The 22,150-nt window shown below is 39.4% G+C and overlaps 1 protein-coding gene across 6 annotated transcripts in view; it reads right to left on the reverse strand.

Annotated features, from left to right (window-relative positions):
- KMT2E (lysine methyltransferase 2E (inactive)) overlaps positions 1–22,150 on the reverse strand; it is a 77,003-nt gene that overhangs the window by 30,683 nt on the left and 24,170 nt on the right. For 4 of the 6 annotated variants that reach the window (XM_061640428.1, XM_061640427.1, XM_061640430.1 and 1 more), the window contains exons 4-13: positions 20,236–20,465; positions 18,975–19,055; positions 18,441–18,499; positions 16,217–16,389; positions 14,236–14,274; positions 11,226–11,453; positions 7,679–7,809; positions 5,667–5,784; positions 1,811–1,920; positions 610–874 (exon numbers count right to left, since the gene is read on the reverse strand). In XM_061640428.1, the coding sequence (XP_061496412.1) occupies positions 610–874; positions 1,811–1,920; positions 5,667–5,784; positions 7,679–7,809; positions 11,226–11,453; positions 14,236–14,274; positions 16,217–16,389; positions 18,441–18,499; positions 18,975–19,055; positions 20,236–20,465 (1,434 nt within the window). Of the gene's footprint in view, positions 1–609; positions 875–1,810; positions 1,921–5,666; positions 5,785–7,678; positions 7,810–8,362; positions 8,475–11,225; positions 11,454–14,235; positions 14,275–16,216; positions 16,390–18,440; positions 18,500–18,974; positions 19,056–20,235; positions 20,466–22,150 lie in introns of those variants that run through there. The other 2 variants (XM_061640429.1, XM_061640431.1) reach the window with 2 other exon arrangements.

Below are 22,150 nucleotides of genomic sequence, written 5' to 3' on the forward strand. Positions count from 1 at the left end.
AACTGGCAAATCTTCGCTTAGGACTGCTTCCCTTACTATGTATTTATACAATATGAAATTATGCATACATGCCAATTACAGGACTAAAATCTTTAAAATTCAGTGGCAGATTAAGAAAAATATCTCAGGAAAATCTGAGAAATTTTTTAAAATTTTTACACAAATACTGTATATAAACTCCTATCATGCATAAAGGCAAGATAAATGGCTCAAATTTTTTTGAGTAGCAATAAGCCAAAAGAATATGATGCTGGGATCCTGAGGCACAGCATGATGTTCTCACATTAGTGATCTGCAAAAATATTCAGAGCAAACAATCTGATGCACAATGATGTAATTCAAAAAGGAAAACCAATTTTTAAAAAATCAAGATGAGGAAAGTGTATTCTACAAAGCCACCCAATTAAAAAAATAACCACCCTCCCCCCACACATACCCACAAGCCAGCAGCTCCTAGTAAGTTCAGGGGTTCTATATGCGTACACAGCTTCTCAGCCCACAAAACATGTGCCCTTGGAGCTGGCTCCCCCATGGCTACTTGCGCAGGACAATTTAAGTGCAGAGGGTCAGAGTAACATGTGTATTTAATGCTAGAATATGCTGTGATACCTGATTATTTGAGATTGATAGTCTAAGGGGAGAAAGCTTTCTCTGTCTGTTGTCTGGAAACTTCGTTTTGGCGGCTGGTCCTTCACAATCCAAAGTGATATTCTGGTTTTGAGTCTCCTTCTCTTTTGAAGCATCCCTCTCTTTTTTGCCCTTTTTTCTTCTTGTTTCATATCCAGTATTTATGTTTTCTGTGGGCTCAGAGGCTCGTTTAAGTACTGGACATTCAGGGTTTTCTTTGAGACAAGCACAGTCCACTTTGTATTTGCTAAATTAAAAAAATGAAATGTGAAAAAACTGTTGACTGTGATTACTGGATCTTCAAACACTGTTTGCACAGTATTACTTCCTGTGCAGCCTCATCCTATATATATTTACTCCGAATTTAACGCCACAATGTTCAATGGGATTGCAACCTCAATTCATTCTCAACTACCAAATTAATGTTTCAAATAAATTAACTGTATATCAAATGTCCCGTGCTGGTGAGGCTTATCTGATGTCAACATGAAATCAAGCCTTCAGTGTCACTGGCCCAGTCTTGTGGAATTCAGTATTAATTTTTAGATGTTTGCTGAAAACTTTTTCTATGCAACCAGGATTACAGTTAAAAAGAAAAACTCTTTTTCCAGTTAGCCAGTGATTTGTGCTTCTGGTTTGTTTTTATGTGGTTTTAATTGTATATATATTTGTTGTATACTGCTTTAATTTGTTTTATGAAATTGCACTATATAAGTATTTTTATTATAAATAATGCCAACAAACATGGGTCTGGGGAATGTTAACTAATTCCATGTGCCCAAAAAGGTTTTGGATTTAAGTTTCAGTCTTAACCACTTTTGAAACTAAGGAAAATCTTAAAATGAGCTTGTATTTATGGCATGCAGAACTGATGTTCAATTAAAGTTGTTTTAACAACAAACAACTACAAGGCATGCATGTATGAAAAGTGAAATCTTGAAGTAGTATTCATAATGATGAGTACATGCACTACAGCCTGATACTGCAACGCTAAAGTGATTTGTATCACACCAACATCAGATTCTGTGTTAAACTGTGGGGTTTAAGATCACTACATTTTACTGGTATCCCATTAATGTAAGCTTTAAAAATATAAATGGATGAATATCACTTGATTGATCTGAATATGCCCAGTGCATATTTGAAAACACTGCCCTAATATTTGATGCTTGACGTTACTTACCAATTTCCATAATCAAAATCAAATGCAATGGTTATTTCTGTTCCCTTTGGAATGCTTTGGATGGAGTAGATATAAAGATGAATGGTTCCATCTTCAATGGCATGTCTAACCTAAATGCAGATAAATTACATACTGAAACAATTTCTTAGTACATTTCAAAAACAAAAATTATAGATTTGTTCCACACAAGTACTTTATCTAGTTATTGTTTTGTAAAGGTCTCTGTTTAGAAACAGGACACTAAAACAGTAATCATTACTATCCATTTATGTAACTTATAAGTATATATAGCCCAACAAACAATTATAGACAAATTTGCAGTATTGCCAAAAGTCCCTTTAGGCCCTGCATTAGAATTTAGGAAATCAAAGAGTTTTCTGGGTATCGTGGGATACAGCTCAAAATATCGTATTAATTTCAGTTTGCTAGCAAATGGCCAGGGCAATTTTGGCCTATAGAAGGCTACCATCTGGACCACTGCTCAAGTAAGTAGCAGCCTCATCCCAACATTACTCTTGGCTCACTTTATAGTTGCTGCTGCAACCTCTCTGCTGGTGTGATTTTTTTCTTTAAATAATGAAAGGAAGAGAAGCAATATGTGGACACTAAGCTCCCATTAACACACACACCTGTCCTTTCCAGGAGGTAACAGGTTAAGGATACAGGGATTCATTATTTCATCCATTTCCTGAAGTACTCCTCACCCAGTAACAGAGTTGTTTAAAGAGGCAAAATGAGTATGCAAAAATCAGAGGACCCATACTTAGGAGGGCAGGGAGTGGAAAGAGAGCAGCTTTAGAACTTAAACAGCATTAAATGGGGTTCAGACTAATTCATGGAGGATAAGGCTGTCAGTGGCTATTAGCCATGACTATATACTTTGTTGCCCTCCATGTGTGTGTGTAAAATGGGTTGTATCCAACCAAGTTCTACTCAGAGTAGGTTCATACATTTTAATTAGTCATGTTCGTTCACTTCAATGGGTCTACTCTGAGTAGGACTTGCCTTGGATACATTACCCCTGATAGATTAGACCTTAATCTTTAAAAGGTTCCAAAAAATTAAGCCAAACCTATCAGCTGTTTCTTTTCCTCTTCCACCTAAAACAAAAATGAAAAACAAAACTCCACAAATACACAAAATCTTTAATATAAATGAAGTCTACTTATTTTCTGCCCATCTTCTTGATTTGTTTGGTTTGGTTTCAATCATGAATTTTAAATGAGCTTTTTCAGCATATGAGGTTGGATCTAAAGAAAAATGAGTGAAAGGAAAACAGCCACAAAAGTGCTGATCAGCAAATCCCTGTGGCAAGAATTCACACCATGCTAAAAACAGGTAGGTTCTACTGCAGTTCCCAATATATTTAGATTCACTTTTCTGTGCAACACTGTAGCATGAGGTAAACACAGCCCTTCTATTTATCAGTATACTGCCTTGAAATGACAGCAGATCATCCCAAGGTGTTTAAAATCATTTCTCAATTTCTCCACCTATCGTCCGAAGGCAAGAATGTTTCTGAAGTCAAGACTAGGGGCGTCAGGCCCCTCCCACTCTCCAGTTCATTCTTGCCTTCGTCCGTGCAAGATATTTAGCTAGCTCTAGATAAGTGTTTGTGTATTGTGTGACAGAGTGTGGAGTTTTCTGTGTGTGTATTTTACGTTGTTCCCTTCCCTCTGTCTTGTCTTTTACAACTGTTTGTGTTACCATTCCTGGGGAATTCCTTGGGGAGGTTCTCCCTTGCCCGGGTGATTTCTTCCCAGGACAAAGCCTAACGGCCCTTTTAGAGAGACCGCGCCTGCGGTCTCTCTTCCTCAGCGGTGGACGCAGCTTTAACTAGGAACTGCGGCTGCAGTTTCCTACCCAGCTCCGCCGCCTCTTTTTTTGTGCCCTTACGATCGGGAGCCTGCGGCTGCGGCTTCCCTTTGTCTTTGGCTTTTTTCCGGGGCGGCGTTTTCATTCTCCCCGCCAGGAGCCTGCGACTGCGGCTCTCCGCCTCCCACTTTTAGCCGATTCTGCTAGTTGGGCTGCCTTGCCTCCCCCGACTCGTCCGCGACACTTAATATCTCGCCAAGTTGATCTCTGCAGTCCGCGGCTGCGGCTTACCCATTTCCCGATATTTATTCCTGCTACGGGGAGTTCGCTGGCCACTCTGCCTCCTTGACGGAGGCTTACCTACCTGATTTTACAGCCGCGATTGCGTTCCCAACCCCGTGGCTGGAGAACTATTTAAACACGTCTTTTTGCAGTTAAAAATTTCTGACAGCCCCTTTTCAGCTACTAGCGCTCCTCGCTGTCCGCCATTGCTCCTTCTTTATCTAAACCGTTGTCCCTGTGCAACGTATCCGCCATTTTTGATTAACATTTTCCCACTTTTTTCACGGGCGCCATTTTGTTTGCTCCCTTTTTTCCCTGCCCTTACTGTTTAGTCTATTTCGTCTTAACAGGGGGCCTAGCTTGAAAGAGCTGTGACTGGCAGTGAGTGTGTGTGCTGCAGATAGAACCCTATAGTGCCACAGTTTCCTCCTACTAAATCTAGCTGCCTATTGCAACTATTCGACCGCTACAACTATTGAATCTACATATTCTCATTGACTGTCTCAAGGCTGTGGCTGTGAACTAGGCTGTTTGATTTGTACATTCTGCCCCACTCGTGGCCGTGTACTCATGGCGAGATATTAAGTGTCGCGGACGAGTCGGGGGAGGCAAGGCAGCCCAACTAGCAGAATCGGCTAAAAGTGGGAGGCGGAGAGCCGCAGTCGCAGGCTCCTGGCGGGGAGAATGAAAACGCTGCCCCGGAAAAAAGACAAAGACAAAGGGAAGCCGCAGCCGCAGGCTCCCGATCGTAAGGGCACAAAAAAAGAGGCGGCGGAGCTGGGTAGGAAACTGCAGCCGCAGTTCCTAGTTAAAGCTGCGTCCACCGCTGAGGAAGAGAGACCGCAGGCGCGGTCTCTCTAAAAGGGCCGTTAGGCTTTGTCCTGGGAAGAAATCACCCGGGCAAGGGAGAACCTCCCCAAGGAATTCCCCAGGAATGGTAACACAAACAGTTGTAAAAGACAAGACAGAGGGAAGGGAACAACGTAAAATACACACACAGAAAACTCCACACTTTGTCACACAATACACAAACACTTATCTAGAGCTAGCTAAATATCTTGCACGGACGAAGGCAAGAATGAACTGGAGAGTGGGAGGGGCCTGACGCCCCTAGTCTTGACTTCAGAAACATTCTTGCCTTCGGACGATAGGTGGAGCTATAACCCGCATGATGGCATTCCTCCTATGGAAAACAGCCACACAAGTGCTGATCAGCAAATCCCTGTGGCAAGAATTCACACCATGCTAAAAACAGGTAAGTTCTACTGCAGTTCCCAATATATTTAGATTCACTTTTCTGTGCAACACTGTAGCATGAGGTAAACACAGCCCTTCTATTAATCAGTATACTGCCTTGAAATGACAGCAGATCATCCCAAGGTGTTTAAAATCATTTCTCAATTTCTAAAGCTCTCACATAGAGTGAAATGTTTCCTGAAACCTGCCACTATGATTTATGAAATTAGATACTTTGATTTCACTCTTCCAGTCTCAAAAGTTCAATCCTGTTGAACCACTTACAATAAGAAATATGGGCCTGATGTTAATGAATTCTTTGGAATGAAAAACTGGCCTTTGCTCCATTTTATACTGGTAAAAATAAGGTTGTGGAACTTGATGTTGAATATGTTCCTTGAAATTGTGTAATTTATTGAGCTGCTGCCTCTTACTAGAAGACATGTATACACAGCAGAGTTGTATTTTGCTTCTCTCAGCAAAAGCTTTACTAGGAAATATTTTAAAATTTGTAAAAACCTACCTCAGCATTGGGTGTACAGGAACGTCTGATAAATCGAGCTTCATTACCAAAGGTTCTTGCATCCACACACATTTCTAGCCCATGGAATTTAGAATAGAAGAGAACAAATGGGTATGGCCTAAAAGAGCAACAATAACATATCACCATAGTAATGTTAAACATATGTAAAATCAGTTTTTCAAACTTTTGGAAAATCCTGGAAAATTACTACTATACTTCAAGTCATTCGCTGATATTCCTTACTCCCCCACCTCCACTTTGGCTATAATCCTAGGCACACCTACTTGGAAAGAAGTCCCACTTCTGAGTAAACATGCTTCATTTCCAACTGGTACAAACAAAGATTACTGGATCAGATATACAAATCGCTTTTCAGATTCATTATGCAACTACAAGGATTGCTCATAATTAAAATTGGCATGTTGTTGGCTTGATCTTTTATTTATATGTTCTCAAAATACTGACCCTATTTAGCCAAACAACATGTACTGTAGTGAGTAGTGAGTACAAGAAGAATCCCGCCCACTCAGAAATTTTGCTATCATCATCCGAGATGTAATTAGAGACACCTAGAATTGGAGAGATAATATCTAGTGGCCACAATTCATTTTCTTGGCAAGGTCTTTTGAATTTTAATAGTACAATCTTGTTTTCACACTCACTCCATTTGCCATATTTGAGATTATGAAAGTATTTTCTCTTCGGTCAGACTGGTTGTTGGCCATGGTGGTGTTTTTCTTTTTCTTTCCAGATTTCCCATAAAGACTAGTATACCTCATTTACTGTAAGTCATGTGGCTTTGTTTTTACAAAAGGTTTTCCTTTTCCTTCAGGCACTTTTGGTGTGAGATAACTTGCTGGCTTGTGCTCTTTGTTTGTAGCATGCTATAAACTGGATGATGTAGGTCAATATGGTAAAGACAGAGAAGCCTTCTACACAGAGGTAAATGTAGAGGGGGGAGTTTGAGGCTCTATTTAACTTCCAAATCTTTTAGCTTTCCACTTATCATTGTTGGACTTTCAAACATTAGCTTTGCACTAAGACACTGTTTTGTACAGACCCCTTAAAACTCAGAATAAATCTCAGACAGAGAAAGAAAATCGCTGCTATTAGTTTATACAGCATCCTCAATATGCATGGCACATTATACAATGAAGCATGAAACAATTTTCCATTGGAAAGAAAAGGAGGATACAGGAAGATAATTTTATTTTTTTTTAAATGCTAAAAAGCAGTATAACGTGTCAAGACTGCAAGCAAATGCAATTACATATATACTTCCACTTCTAGGCCTTTTCTGAGTGTAAGGTGTGAAGAATCAGAGAGTCCAAGACCCACAAGAGGACCATCTCAATCCGTGTGCTGATCACTGCTAGCTAGCCAATACAGTGCACTAGGAGACTGGCAGGTTCTCTCACATTAATTCCTCTTCCCTGGAGTAACCCTCTCCTTCTTATCTTGTTCAGTGTTACAGTAGCTAGGCAATAATGCAACCTTCTGAACAGTCTTTATCATCCTGAAAGAGGAGAGGAATGTGGCCGAAAGACATGGGTACCAGGCAAAAAAAGGGGGGAATGAATGAAGAAAACTGAAAGAGGGCTCGGAGGATGGCAGCAGGCTGAGGTCTAATGACAAAGTGTTGAAAGAACTGAAGTAAGAAATAAGAATGGAAAAGGGTGGGTGAAGAGCCTGTTGTGGACATGGAGGTACAATATTGACAAAATAGTAAACTAACAATGCAATCCTATGCATGTCTACTCAGAAGGAAGCCCCACTGAGTTCAGAGGAATTTAATCCCAGGCAAGTGTGCATAAGACAGCAGCCAAAGTGAACAATATTAGCTGCTGAATTTTCACAGGCAAGTGGATTGAGATGTGAAATAAAGAAAGGCCAGAGGGAGCTGTTGCATTCTCAGGGCAATGAAAATAAAAGATTTGCCAGAAGCTGAGAGAAAAACAAGGGAGTAACTGTAGAGTCGTAAGTAATTACAACAAGATTTTAAAGAAAAGTACCTCTTAAAGAAATATCCATTAGCTTCAAATTGTTCTCTCAGCATGAACTTTCCTCGATATTCAATAATAAGTGCATCTGGAGGCAAGTCTTTGACAGCTTTTAGGATTTTCTTATTTTTTTGAATATAGCTCTAGAAGAAGAAAAGAAAAATTTAAGAAATCTAATTAAGCTAATTGCATTAGTGCTATTAAGATACCAGATTATAACTGACTCCTTTAAGGAACAACTTGGTGATTTTAATGATATTCTTTCTTTTTAAATGCTAATTGTCATTTTTTCCTACCATAAAATTCAGTATTATATTTATGTAGATATCTTAATTTACATTTTGGAAATAATAACTCCAGAGTATCTAAAAACTTTCAGAACTGAAAACCAAGAAAAGCCTTTCAAAGTATATTAGGGAACTCTTTCCTCAAAAGATGTTTCAAATCCCCTAGTTAAAAAAACTGGAAACTGGGGTGGAAAAGTAATGACAACACATGAAATATGCAGTCTCTTTTCTAATCTTCTAGCAAGAGCAAAAGGACAGATGCCGAGTAAGACGCATTTTAATGAAAATGTCAACATATTAATTTCTAGGAAAAGGAAACTTTGTGTGCATTTCAATAGCCTCAGGTGGGAATATGCCTTTCTAAGCAAAATCTTACTGTACTCTGACACAACAACTAAGGAACTCACACCTCTTGTAATTGTGTCACTTCTGAGCAAAAGAGAATTGGCCTATATCTAGGCGAAGGTCTCTGCAAGCAGGGACATTCCTCCAAGGAGTGCGTCACGTGCGCCATGCTGATGCTAGAGGGAAAGAAGCAAAGATGCTTCTTATTACAAGATCTGAGAACGTAACTTTTCCTTTATGTTTAGTCTCTCTCTAACAACATTTATCAAATAGCTTGCAGATTCCTTCCATAGATTGCATGACAAGCACCTGATGGTCTAATTTTGTATTCTACTCTCTTTTGTACTTTAATGACAAAGTATTTGCTTAGGGTTTGGGAAGAATATTGCATTACATCTTTGAAGGTGGATTAATCTAGCAGGTACAAAAAGTATTAGTTCCTGTCCTTAACAGGCTTTCTAGCCAGTTCTGAAGTACTGCCACTGATAAACACAATGAATAGAACAACTATACATTATTAGGTGCTGTGACCATCCTCACATTTACCATTTTTCAAATAATATGTTCTGTAAGTGTACTGGAATCAGATACAGGGTGCATAGCACACAAGTGCCTTCTCATGTGCCACATGTGAAAATAATGCAATGTTAAAAAAAACTGAAAATGTGGGGATATTCATGGCACTTAATAAATCACAGTAGTTTTTTTAATACTAGAAATAGTTAATACTGCTAATAATTTGTTACTACACAGCTATGTAGATACCCATTTATTTCATGACATCTGTTAAAATTATACTACACATCTCAGCTTTTTACCTTAATGGGAAATTCCAACTGAGAAACAAAGGTACAAGATACAAGCATTCAGAAGAATAACAGATCTCCACAAAACATACATACACAGTACATGCTGCTTTTACCTAGCTTGATACAATTGTTTTCTTTCTGTTCTACTTTATGGTTCTTGTTTTGGCAGATTGTTTTGATTCAGTATTTATGTTCCCCTAAACACCTCTTCACAGGACAAGGTCTTGGCCAGATTAGATATACTATATAATATTTCAGTAGGCTACCCGGAGGTGGATTCTATTCTCTATGGGGACTTTAATGCGCAGATGGTTACTGATAACTTAGTGATCAGCAAAAGGGTTTAGAAATTGATGAGTTTCCAGTGCAGGAATGGATTCCTCAAGCTAAAGAGATCAGTAAGGCCAGTAAAGCACAGATTTGTATAATTTTAAAGTATCAGTATTTAGTCTCAAATGGAACTTCTGAGGATGCATCAAAGAGGTATTACTTTAAGACGTTAGTTATACTGGAACATTTCTGAAGAATTTGTAGATGTTTAACAGACAGAGTCTGTGTTCTATTTTGCTTCATGAGATTTGTATAAAATAATTAAGAGAACGGCAAAGAGTTTCTACTTTTATTTTACTTAAATGCAAATGAGGTCTTCCCAGCCCATATTAGATGGTTTGGCTAGTAGTGATCCCAAGAGGAATTATGGTATTACAGAGAAACTGAGTTAAATGTATGGATGCTGTTTTGTTATTTTATGGTACGCACCCATTAAACCTGTTGTTCTGAGTAAAGCCGACTGCCCAGGATGCCAAGGTATATAATCCGCCCTAGGCTCCTACTGGGAGGAAGGGCAGGATATAATAATAATAATAATAATAATAATAATAATGATGATGCTCCTATTTATTAGTTTTTATATTTGACTAAAAGACCTTATCTACTCCCAGTCGTTCACATGATTTTGCATCAAAACGTAACTCTTAAGAAACGGCCACAAGTTATCAATAAACATTGTTCTCTTTTTATGAACATATTTTTTTCCATTCTGTAATTGGATACATAAACACATTTTGGAAGAAATATGCATTTATTTCAATACTTACTTAAAATTTTGGTTGAAGTGACAGTAAATGTGCTGCATCAGAATGCAGGTGTAAAATTCCACTGAAGTTAACAGTGGAGGGGAGGGGAGTACAAGTTTGAGGATGAGGTAATACAATCATTAAACTGCTTCCCAAGACATAAAAATACACAAATACATGACAAAGTTACCCACCAGGTAACAGCAACCAAAAGAGTTTATTTTCTCCTATTTACATTGAATAGTTAATTATTTCAATGGAAGCTATTTTCATGTGTCTAAGAGCAGCCCAGAAAACTGGCATTGAGTCACAAGCTGGCAGAAAAAAGCTCATCCCAGAACCAACTTAGTATTCTATAGCTGTGTCTGATCCATAGGACAACTATCACATATTGAATGCCATCATTAACAGTAATTTTAATATAGTAGTTGCATGGAAGATGCCTCCACCCAATTTCTAGGGATGTCTCCTTTTCTTCTAACTCCAGCCCACCCTATTCAGCAGGGTCCAACCCTCAAGAGAAGTTTGGGTGGGCTGGGGTGGGGGGACACAGGTAAGTCAGCTTTCACCACGCATACTTTTCTCTCAATCCAACTCTATGTAAAGATGATTGGGAAGAATAGAATGCTGGACACTCAACTGACACCACATTGACAGTCTTAGTTTTCTAGGTTTCCTCAGTGCTTGTCTACTTAAAGGGCTACAGATGTTCCCTTCAAGTCACAGATAAGACTTTAGCAAGAAACTTTAAAGCTCAGGAAAGCTGCAAATCATACATTTGTAGCAGGGATATTACAGTTCAATTTTTTTTTAAATCAAATTGTTGAAAGCTGATGGTCATAGCTGGTAATCTTTTCCTCATTAACAGTTGAGTATTTCAGAATGCAAAATCAATAAAGAAGGAAGGATTTTCCTGTACTAAAAAGTTCAAAAGCATGCAGGAGGAGGAGATGATGTGGATTCCAACATCCTGAACTATGTTTCTGTTTAGAGAAGTGCAAAGCTTTAGTGCTATGTTATAAAAATCAGGTGTTGCTTTCACCTTATTTCCATTTACCTCTACTGGAGGTTTGAAGGCTGAGTTGCTGGTAATCACTTCTTTTTTGTCATCCCCGTTTCCTAATCTCAAAGCTATTCTTTGTGCCTCTCTCTGAACACCTTCGCTGTACTGGTTACTGTTTGCTTCTTCGTAACGATCCATCCATGCCTTGATTTTAGTTTCCCATCCAAAGTTTGAACTGTCAGACGGATCAATCTCTGGAGCTGAGCCCTGAACCACAATTAACAAATATAAAATTAGAAGAGATGCTTTATAGCATTTTGTGTATATAAACACTTTAAATTAAACTAGAAGTGTGCAGCCAAATAATTATCAAGTTAATCAATGTATAAAATTGTAAATGTAAATGTACTGCCTTCAAGTCGATTCTAACTTATGGCGACCCTATGAATAGGGTTTTCATGAGGCTGAGAGGCAGTGACTGGCCCAAGGTCACCCAGTGAGCTTCATGGCTATGTGGGGATTTGAACCCTGGTCTCCCAGGTCATAGTCCAACACCTTAACCACTACACCACACTGGCTCTCAGTGTAAAATTGAACAACTTCCCAAATATATTTAGGGCTCAACAAAATGGTCCATGGAAATTCTTCTCACTGTTTACAAATGGGGCAAATCTGGAGAAAGATTTCATCAACTGGGTGGGGGCGAGGTTCAAATTTTTCACATGGTTCTGGTGGCATTCAAAGGAGATGGCATACAGCTCTGTTGCTGCTAATGCAAGTGGTAGCAAAAAGAAAACCAGAAGTTCAGCACCATTTGCATCTCTTGGCCTTCTTGGATACTTGTATATTTTCAGCTTCAGGTAGGCCATTAGAAAAAAATGGCATGTACCAGGGGAGGGAAAGAGTAACTTTCCTGTCTCAGCACTGAAGCTCAATTCACCTCCCCTCCCCCAATGGAAGCTGCTTTTAACTGCAAAAACAATCATGTAATGAAAGACCCTCATCATCATCATCTCACCTCTCAATTAACTGTGCTCTTAGCTCCCCTATGTGGATTTATTTCCAGACAAACTGACAACTTTCTATTCTTTGCAGTAGCAAAAGACTACAAATGATTTACTTGCCACGGGCAAATCAACATTCCATGCCATCACACTAACTCAGCCAATCAGAATCAGAGGCACAGCACAATTATGCAAGCATGACAGTGCCTGTATAGTTACGATGAATAGATCAGACAACGTTCTCCTATTGAAACTCCTGAATGTTCTAAATGCTAATAAGATCCACACAAATTGTTCAAACCTTTCAACATGTCATGGAGTACCTATGTGAGAGAGTGCTATGAGTTTGATAAAGTTCAGAAAGCTCCAACTGAGATACTGCAGTTTAAGGAATTTCCCTTCTTGGACAAATTTCTGCTGTTTGTGATTATTTTCTGCCCAGCTTCCTTCTTTCCTTGCACTGTTCAATGTATCCAAAAAATTAAGGAAATTCCAGGATCTTTTTTTGTAAAAATCCATTGTTTCTGCATGAAGATATCAGCCTTTTAACTTTCCATATAAGTCAGGTAAGTAAGGTAAGTCATCTTCTAATGCTTAGTGCCTAATTTGATGTTAAACACCCAGGTGCAATCTCTACACACTAAACAAAGATGGGCACTGCTAAACTGGGGTCAAACCAGGCTGCCACAGTTCCACCTGCCATCCTCACCAGATGGGATGGGACTGAGGTGAACTATTTAAGGTAGTTCCTGGAAGGGGAGGGTCCAGAGTGATGCTGGGACATTCTTGTTAGATTCCTTGGCCACTGGCCTCTCTCAGTGTTCTATTCTGACAGCCAATGCTGTTTAACATCAACAGGAAACTGCTGGGAAAGGTTGTCAGGAGATACAGAGTGCAATGCCATGAATATCTGAATGACACTTAGCTTTATCTCTCTTTTCCATCTTGTCCTAAGGAGACTCTATGGACCTGAACCGTGTTTAAGGTCAGCAATGGACTGGACAAAGCAACCATGCTGACATTTAAACCACATAAGACAGAGGTGCTCCAGATCAGTTAAGAATATAAATCTGGGAATAGTGGTTTAATATGACATAGATGGGATAGCACTATCCTTGAAAAGCCAACTTCAGTCTGGGAGCGCTCCTGGGTCAGACACTGAGCCTAGATGTTCAAGTGACAGTTGCAACCAGAAGTGCTTCTGCTCAGTTGCAGCTGGTGCACCAGCTGTGCCCATTCCTGAGAAGCAAATCTGGGCATGGTGGCACATGCTTTACTTCACCACACCTGAATTACTGTGATCCTGCTGGCCAAGAGTGTCTAGAAACTACAACTGGTCCAGAAAGAAGCAGCCAGACTGTTGACAGCACCAGAAGTATCAGAAACGTACAACTACATCACTGAAACACCTTATCATGCCTCCAATATGTTTCCAGGCTCAACTAAATGTGCTTGAATGATCTTTAAGGCCCTATACAGTTTGGTATTAGGATAGCACCTTCTCTATGAACTACCTGCTCATTAAGAGCATGAAGAGAGCCATCTTACATGTACCAACAGCAACTGACCAGGGAGAGAACCTTTTCTGTTGCTACACCTCAGCTCTCAACCTCCCTTCCTTGGGAGGTCCACCTTATTACCTCTGTACTAGGCTTTGCTGCAAGGTGAAAACCTTTCTGTTTAGGAAAGCATTTAGTCTATAAGGAAGCTGTCTAAAGCCTTCTTTAGTGTGTGTTTTGGCTCACCTTCTGGATATTCTACTGCTATAACCATATGATATCTCTTTGTGACATTTGTTGTGGTGGTGCTTGATATTTTATTTGTTGCTTGCTTTTATACTTTTTATTATTATTTTACTGGTTTTATTAATTTTAATTCTGTTCATTATTTTGATCATTACTTTTTGAAAGACAGAATATAAATGTTTTGAAGAGACATGTATGAACCAGCCCACTGTCTCTCTTGAATCTACTACAATAATGAACAAAATGGATGGTGACTGTACTAAAACAAACAGTAGGAAGAATTTAACACAATAGATTTACCTTTACTCTTGAAGATTTCCTAGAACCTTCACGAAAAGCCTGAAACAGAATTTAAAGTGTCAATTTGTACCAGTACGTAAGAATAAAGTGGATATTCTTTGGAGCAACATACAGATTATATAGTTAATTTCAGAAAACATATCTAGCAGAAAAGAAGAAAATCTTGCTTTAACACTGTGAAAAAGAACTCCTGATCATTTTTCCTTTACATATGTGCTTTTTAATCAGTAGTACTCGTGTCCTAGTCCAATACTCTAATCCAGCCTTTCCCAACCTTTGGGTCCCCAGATGATGTTGGACTACAACTCCCATCAACCCCATCCAGAATGGCCAATGAATTATGGGAACTGTAGCCCAGCAACATCTGGGGACACAAAGGTTGACAAAAGCTGCTTTACTACACTGCGTATGTATAGGTGCAAATTTAGGGCCTGGAGCAAATTACAATACCGCCGCTGCAAAACCTCAACAGCAATAACGTGGAAAGCGCCAACTGGCAGTCCTTCCACCCCACCCTGTGAGAGAGGAACGCACTCACCATTGCACTGGTGTGTGGGGGAGAGAAAGAGTGTTCCTCACCGCCGCTTCCCAGCACGGGGCTTCCTGCTCAACAACAGCTGCTGGCACCAGGTCCTCCTCCTTTTCCTGCTCCAGGCAAGGCCCAGGTCCTCGCCGCCGCTTCTCGGCACAGGGCCTCCTGCTCAACAACAGCCTGGTGCGGGGCCTCCTGCGTGGGGCCTCCTGCTCAACAACAGCCTGGTGCGGGGCCTCCTGCTCAACAACACTGCCGCCGCGTCCTTCTCCTCCTCCTGCTCCAGGCAAGGCCCAGGTCCCTGAGCCCGAGCCGCCGCCCCCAACATAAACCAGCACCAGAAGCCTGGGGAGCAGCAGCTGAGTGAGCCCGAGGACATGGAGAGGAAGACAATATTGAAACAGCAAACAGCTTCGCTGTAACAAATGCCTGTCGCCCTTATGCCTCTCGGGAGCTGCCGCCCCCGCTAACACCACCTCTTTCTTGGCGGTGCCGATAATGATAATGTTGTTATTTAATTTAATTTGTTGTTATAATGTTATTTAATTTAATTTTTGTAAATTGTATTGCTTTTATTGTATTTTTATTATATTTTTATATTGTATTTTTATATCTGTGTATTGTATTTTTCTCTGTAAGCCGCCTTGAGGGCCTTTGGCTGAAAGGCGGGTTATAAATAGAATGTAATAATAATAACAATAAATAATAATAGTACACCAACATTAATACTGCAATCTATATGACTTATTCAACATTATTATTGATTCAGGGTATACTTACCAAGAGTAGCATTTAACACTAGTCCTTCTCAGAGTTTACTCACTGAAGGGATGGACAAGACAAACTTAGGTTCATTAATTTCTAAGCAGGATTTAGCTGAATAGAACCCAAATACTGGGAATGTGTGTGGCAACACGGCTATAAAAATGGGCTATAATTTAGTACCCTGCCCCAGCTTCTCTTCCATCTTTCTTTCCTGGGCCTTTAATTCCACCTTCTCTATGTTTTCTCATCTCCTCAGCAGTCTTCTGCCTCTGTTCCCTTCATTCTATTGAGCAGTAGCTAGCCATGTTAGTGAGATGCCCTCAAATTCTCCAAACCATGGAAAATGATCCTGTGCTCCTTCAAGATAGTGAAGCAGCCTGCAGCCTGGCAAAGTCATGTGTAGTATAGCGGCTGGAGTGTTGGACAAGGACCTGGGAGATCACAGTTCAAATCTCACTCAGCCATGATGTTCACTGGTGATCTTGGGCCAGTCAATGACTCTCACCCTAACCAACCTCACAGGGTTGTTGTGGGGATTAAATTAGGAGGGGGAGACCAATGTACACTACCTTGAGCTCCTTGGAGAAAAGGTGAGATATAAATGAAATGAATAAAAAATAATGATTCAGATAGAAAGACAAAATTTCTAACATATACGAGAAGCTGAACATTGAATTAGCTTACCTTTTTACATTTTGTGTTGTTTTGCTCTTTCTCCCCACTTTTTTTGCGCTTCTTATCAGTGACCTTGGTAACTCGTGTAGCAGTCAGAGTAATTGTAGTTGGTGTATGTTGAAAAGCAGTATATAGTTCTACTGGAACTTCATCACCACTTTCTGTTGCACTCGTATCCCCATCTTTAAAAACACAAAGGAAGCAAGGAAATATATCATAAACTTTTTTCAACATTTAATGATTGTCCCTGCTCACTTACAATACTAACTGCCAAATGTATTCACATGCAGAAATTACCACATTTATGGAAGTAGTAATAAAATGGGTAAGTAGATATCGGTAACGTTTATTATCAGGTTTGAGGGCGAACGCATACCCATTTTGCACACATGTAATAAATTAACTTAGGAGAGCTTCCATTTTTTCCAAAAGCATTACAAAATTTCCAGAGACATTAAATCAAACCAAAGCTCAGACTTAAAAAACATTTATTTAATTATTAAATTAAACGTAACATTTTTCCTTCTCTTCTTGAGGTCTAATATATACCCACAATATATATTATATACAAAATAATTGAATATTAGAAGGCTTTTATCTGGAGAGTGCTTCAATCCGTCAATATCAATTTATGAAAGAAAGAAAATGACTACAGGAACAATGGGACAAAATACCCATGAGAATAATTTCAATCATACTATTAAATAAGGATTAATAAGACTAAAATCATTCCTGGAATGATACTATACAAAAAAAATATGTTAAGTTAATTAACAAGCCCTTCCTGAAATGGATGGTATTCCTTCTGACCTGGTCACCATCTGAAGCAGTAATAGCAACTGTGTTTTATTCCGAGTCCAAAAAGGCCATCTGTGAGCAGACAAGGAAACAGCATACGTAGCTCAACAAAATCTTACATTTTTTATTTGTCTGCAGATTTCAGGCTAGATTGCCTAACAGATGGCTTATCTAGCCAAGTGAACTCTCAAAAATCTGACATTGCTTTATCAAATTAATTTATCTCCCACAATCTACTATATGACAACCAAAGCTCTTCTTCCTGCAGGTTTTCAGCGGCATTCAAGAGCAGCTAATGTATAGAAAGGTATCACAATCCTCATGCAAAAACTCTATGACTTAAAATATCCATCAAGTCCGTCTCTTGAGAATACCTGAAATCCAGTCTAGAAAATCATGAGGCATGCCAACTGATCTTGTGCAAACAAAAACCCAACTACTAAATTAGTAATGAAACAAGTATATGATTGGAAATGTGGCCTAAAGAACAAACCACTTATCTTTCAGGTGTTTATCTCCTGCAGATATCTCCAAAAGAGGACTGGTTATTATATGAACAGATTGGTACCTATTCCCATTTTCAATGCATGTAGTATGTATGTCTACTTTGTCTTATAATAAACCTGAACACATATGACTAGGATTTGCTTGTAGCTAGCAAGTTGCTTCCATTCAGAGCAATCTCTCACTCACTCACTCTCACTCACTCACTCACTCACTCTCACTCTCTCTCTCTCTCTCTCTCTCTCTCACACACACACACACACACACACACACACACACACACACACACACACACAAATCCTGTTTGATTGACTGCATACAGGAAGGGCTGTAGCTCAGTGGTATAACCTGGGCTCATGGTTTCTCTCCAAACAAACCTTGAGCTGAAGCAAAGTTTTGCTCTTGCCCTACTGCTAGCGATCTGTTTTGAGACAAACCAACCACGAGCCCTCGTTCACGTCATTTCAAACCAGCCTCTGGCTTGTTTTCTCCCTGGTACGGCAGGAGCAGGAGCGGAGGAGAAGCAAAGCACTGGTGCACATTAAACCACTGCTTAAAATAAATTATGGTTTAAAGTTATGTGTGAACTTGGACCCTGAATAAATAATAGGGTTTTGTTGTAAGAGAAAAATATATTTCAAGACTTTTCCATAATTGCACAAATGTTAGTCTGACAAATTTCAAATATATGCATAAGCATTTTTTAGTTAAAGGATTCTTAATGTCAAGAGAAATAATTTCTCATGGCACATAATATATACTCATTATAATTTATGATTACAGAACTAAAATAACACATTCCAACAAGCTGCAAGAATATTAGTAACTACAAAAGTGTACAACTATAAATCAAAAGTAACTGGGTATTCTGTGTCAGTATATTAAAAGAGCATGTCTAATCAAATATTAATTTATGAACTCCATTACCTACCTGACATATTTTCCCTTTTTCTACGCTGTAGCAACGTTGCCCTTTCTTTATCTAAGCTCCTGTTTTAAAAAAAAGAAAATAAAAAGAAATGAAACTGAATAAATGTTAATATGTTGTTGAAACATCCTGACTTTCTGATAAATGGAGCCTACACATTAAACAGAAGAAATAATTACAGATATCAAATTACTGTTAATTCATTTTCACTATTCACAATACTATTTAAAATCTTAGCAAGGTGCTCTCTGCTCTAGGAATTTCACACAGTATAAAACCCAAAGCAAAACAGAATTGTACCAAAACAACGTAATCATATCTAGATCTGCAATTTCAATACTCCAGCTTCATAGCTAGAGAAGGAAGTACTGTAAGTATTTAGCTGAAGCGACTGAGTAAGATTTATATTCACACACTATTTATTTTTAAAGACACTTTAACTGTACATGAAGATGACCTACACAACCATTTGATCATTCTGGCTAAGAATTTAAAACTGTATGTTAATAATCTTTTTATTGACCACAGACTACTTACCTAGGTTGACAACGTTCACACAGGTATATGTCAGGAATATGCTGCCTGTCAATCCCCATGCAATCAATGTGCTGCCAAACACTTCAGTGATTAAAATAATGCATAGTGTTACTTTCACAGAATATTCAAGGTTTACACAGCACTTTCAACTTTCTCTTACATCAGATACACTGCTACAAGTTTTTCCTGAAGCTCCATTCTACTATCTGATTACCCATTTAATAAACTGCTTCATCAGCATTCACTATCTCTCCTCCAATGATATGAAAATTCAGAAAGACAAGACAAGTCACTCCACTGTTGCAAACAAGTTCAAATGTGCATAAACACCTCTTTGGATGGCAGTTTTCCCAACTAAACCCCACAAAGTGCTTTTTGAATTCTCCTTCAGTTCATGAAGCAGTTTGGCAATCTTTAACAAATGCAGTTCCAAGGAAAACTTCAGTCAAAACACACACACTGTATTATTCCTAAAGGTAAAGGTGTCCCCGCACTTGTAGTGCGAGTCGCTTCCAACTCTTAGGGTGACGTCTTGCGATGTTTACTAGGCAGACCGTATATATGGGGTGGAATTGCCAGTTCCTTCCCCGGCCTTTCTTTACCCCCTAGCATATGCCGGGTACTCATTTTACAGACCAAAGATGGATGGAAGGCTGAGTGGACCTCGACCCCTTTTACTGGAGATTCAACTTCCTCCTTTCGTTGGAATCGAACTCCGGCCATGAGCAGAGCGTCAGCTGTGTTACCGCCGCTTACCACTCTGTGCCACGCCTAGGGTTTCCCATTAAACTGCTCTCACATCTTAGTATAATCTCATGCACCCTTTTCAGTCACATGGCACCTCCTTAACCATACCAATGGCATTAATGATCTAGGCCCTGGAAACCAGCCCATGGCTGTTCCAACAGTTGGTCAAGCTCCTCACCACCCAATGCCTCCTTTTTACCCTTCTGCAGGGTTAAGAATGAGCTGTGACCCTTCTAAGCATGACCCCCGCTTGCAGAGAGTCTTTGTTGGCTTGGCTGATCTGTCACCTCCCTTCTCCATCCTGAAGGCAAAATGGCAGCTATCACAATGACAAAATGGTGATGGCTTCTATTTCTTCCATATTTGCATAATGCCCTGCAATGCCTGTGAAGGTCCTAAAAATGATTTGCTAAGGAGGGAAATGGTTCTGAGCAATTAGGGACAAGGCGGGCTGGCATCAATAGCATGAAGTAAAAAATACTTAAGAATGTTTGCATATATGGCACTACTTTACCTGCATTTGTCACAACAGATCATATATCCATCATCATGTGTAAATCCACAAATGCACCTGGTTATATCAGTTCCATAGCTTCCATCCTCAGAAGTGCTGATAGTAGTAGCACTGGAGGTCTCATCAAAATTTGGAGCAGTATATATGCCTACTTCATTCTTGCTTATAAGAACTGATGGAGGAGGAGATGCTGGAGGTGTTGGAGGAGGGCGAGCGCCATAGTTATGGTCCTGGAGAATAATATGTGCAAAATCATATATATTTTAAATGTCAGTACTGCTTTGCATGTGGAGTTATACTCTAAAAGAACAGATGTATACATCACTTTCCCCCACTATTTTATAACTTTCAGAGCATATACAGTAGGGCCCCACTCATATGGCGGGTTACGTTCCAGACCCCCGCCAAAAAGCGGAACTCCGTTAATAAAATGGTGCCCGATGCCCAAAAAATGCCGTAAAAGCAGAACAAGCACTGTATGAGTGGGGCCTTACTCTAATTACTGTAATTGAATGCCACTGTATTAGCAGGCTGCCAAAAAGCGGGGTCCTACTGTAAATGTTTTACCTAATGGAACTTTTGACTATCAAGCTACCTTAAGTGGGAATTCAAAAAACAGATTATGATGTGCTGGTGAAATCTAGACTACGCAAGATTCTAGACAAACTTTCCTGGTTTGGAAAGGCACTAAACATAACATCATTAAAAAAAAACCAGTGAGATTGCTCACATAGTTACTTGCTGGAGAGATCTGCTACAACTGGTTATATTACCTTAAGTATTTAATCTCTATTCACAGGATTTTGCTGTACACCTTCAGAGGGGTTTAGCTGCTGATTTTGAAAGAGATCAAGAGGATGGCTGAATGCACACAGTAATATTTTCATTTAAGTTTTATTCATTTTGTACTACTCTTTAAAAAGTGAACATAGCACTACTTTCCTCAAATTTCCACTGTATACTAGGTTGCTGATATTCACTTTTCAGTCATCTTGAACAAAAAACATCTATTTATCACTAATAACAAGACTAGGAAAACTGTCAGGCATCATTAAGCATGATACCTCTCAAGGCTCTACATCCACACACACTTGTCTATCACGACATAATAAAGCAGAGAAATTTATCTGAGCTGAATTCTAAAAAGGGCATCAACACAAAGCCCACCTTGCTTCTTGGCAGGCATATAGATTTCACCTAGGTAGAAGAGATGCCAGAACCCTTCAATATGGAATGCACTTCTAATACTGTGCATGCCTTATCCCCTTTAACTAAACATATGTTTCTATTTTATACATATTGGCTGGTCTATGACCGTAATAATAAAATTCATTCATTCATTCATTTTATACATGTACAGTTACTGCCATTTGTCTACAAAAAGAAAAGTAATAAAGATGAGGGGAAAAACCTAGGTTAAATAAGCAGGAGAAATCAAGAATCTTGAGCTGAGACTAGAGAAGCAGAAAGCTGAAAAAGTACTCCTCCCAGGCAAGGCTGGAACCAAGGAGGAGCCTCAGGAGTTGTCTAGTCATTACAGATCTGGATCACATGTACCTGCCTTTCCTAGGCAGCGGGGAGGGTTAACCCACTGTTGTCTGGATGCCGACCAAGGAAGGCATGTTTCTGTTTTATACCTATATAGTAACTGTCACCAGTTAGGTGCCATTTATCTACACCAAGAAAAGTAAGACTATTCACCACTCTGAAAACAATTAAAGATTGATCCCATGATCTTACTCTGAAGAAAGAGCTGACGGGATCAGATGTCCCCGTTATTGTTTCATGGTGCAGCACCTAAGGCCATATTGCATCAAACTCTAGTGCAAATTTCAACACAGCTGAGGCACTAGGAACAGATGACTAAAAAAGACTCAAAATGAATGTCATTCTCATTGTCCCATCTGTATGAAGC

Source organism: Rhineura floridana, chromosome 8, assembly GCF_030035675.1.
Source record: "Rhineura floridana isolate rRhiFlo1 chromosome 8, rRhiFlo1.hap2, whole genome shotgun sequence".
In the NCBI taxonomy this organism is placed as follows: domain Eukaryota; kingdom Metazoa; phylum Chordata; class Lepidosauria; order Squamata; family Rhineuridae; genus Rhineura; species Rhineura floridana.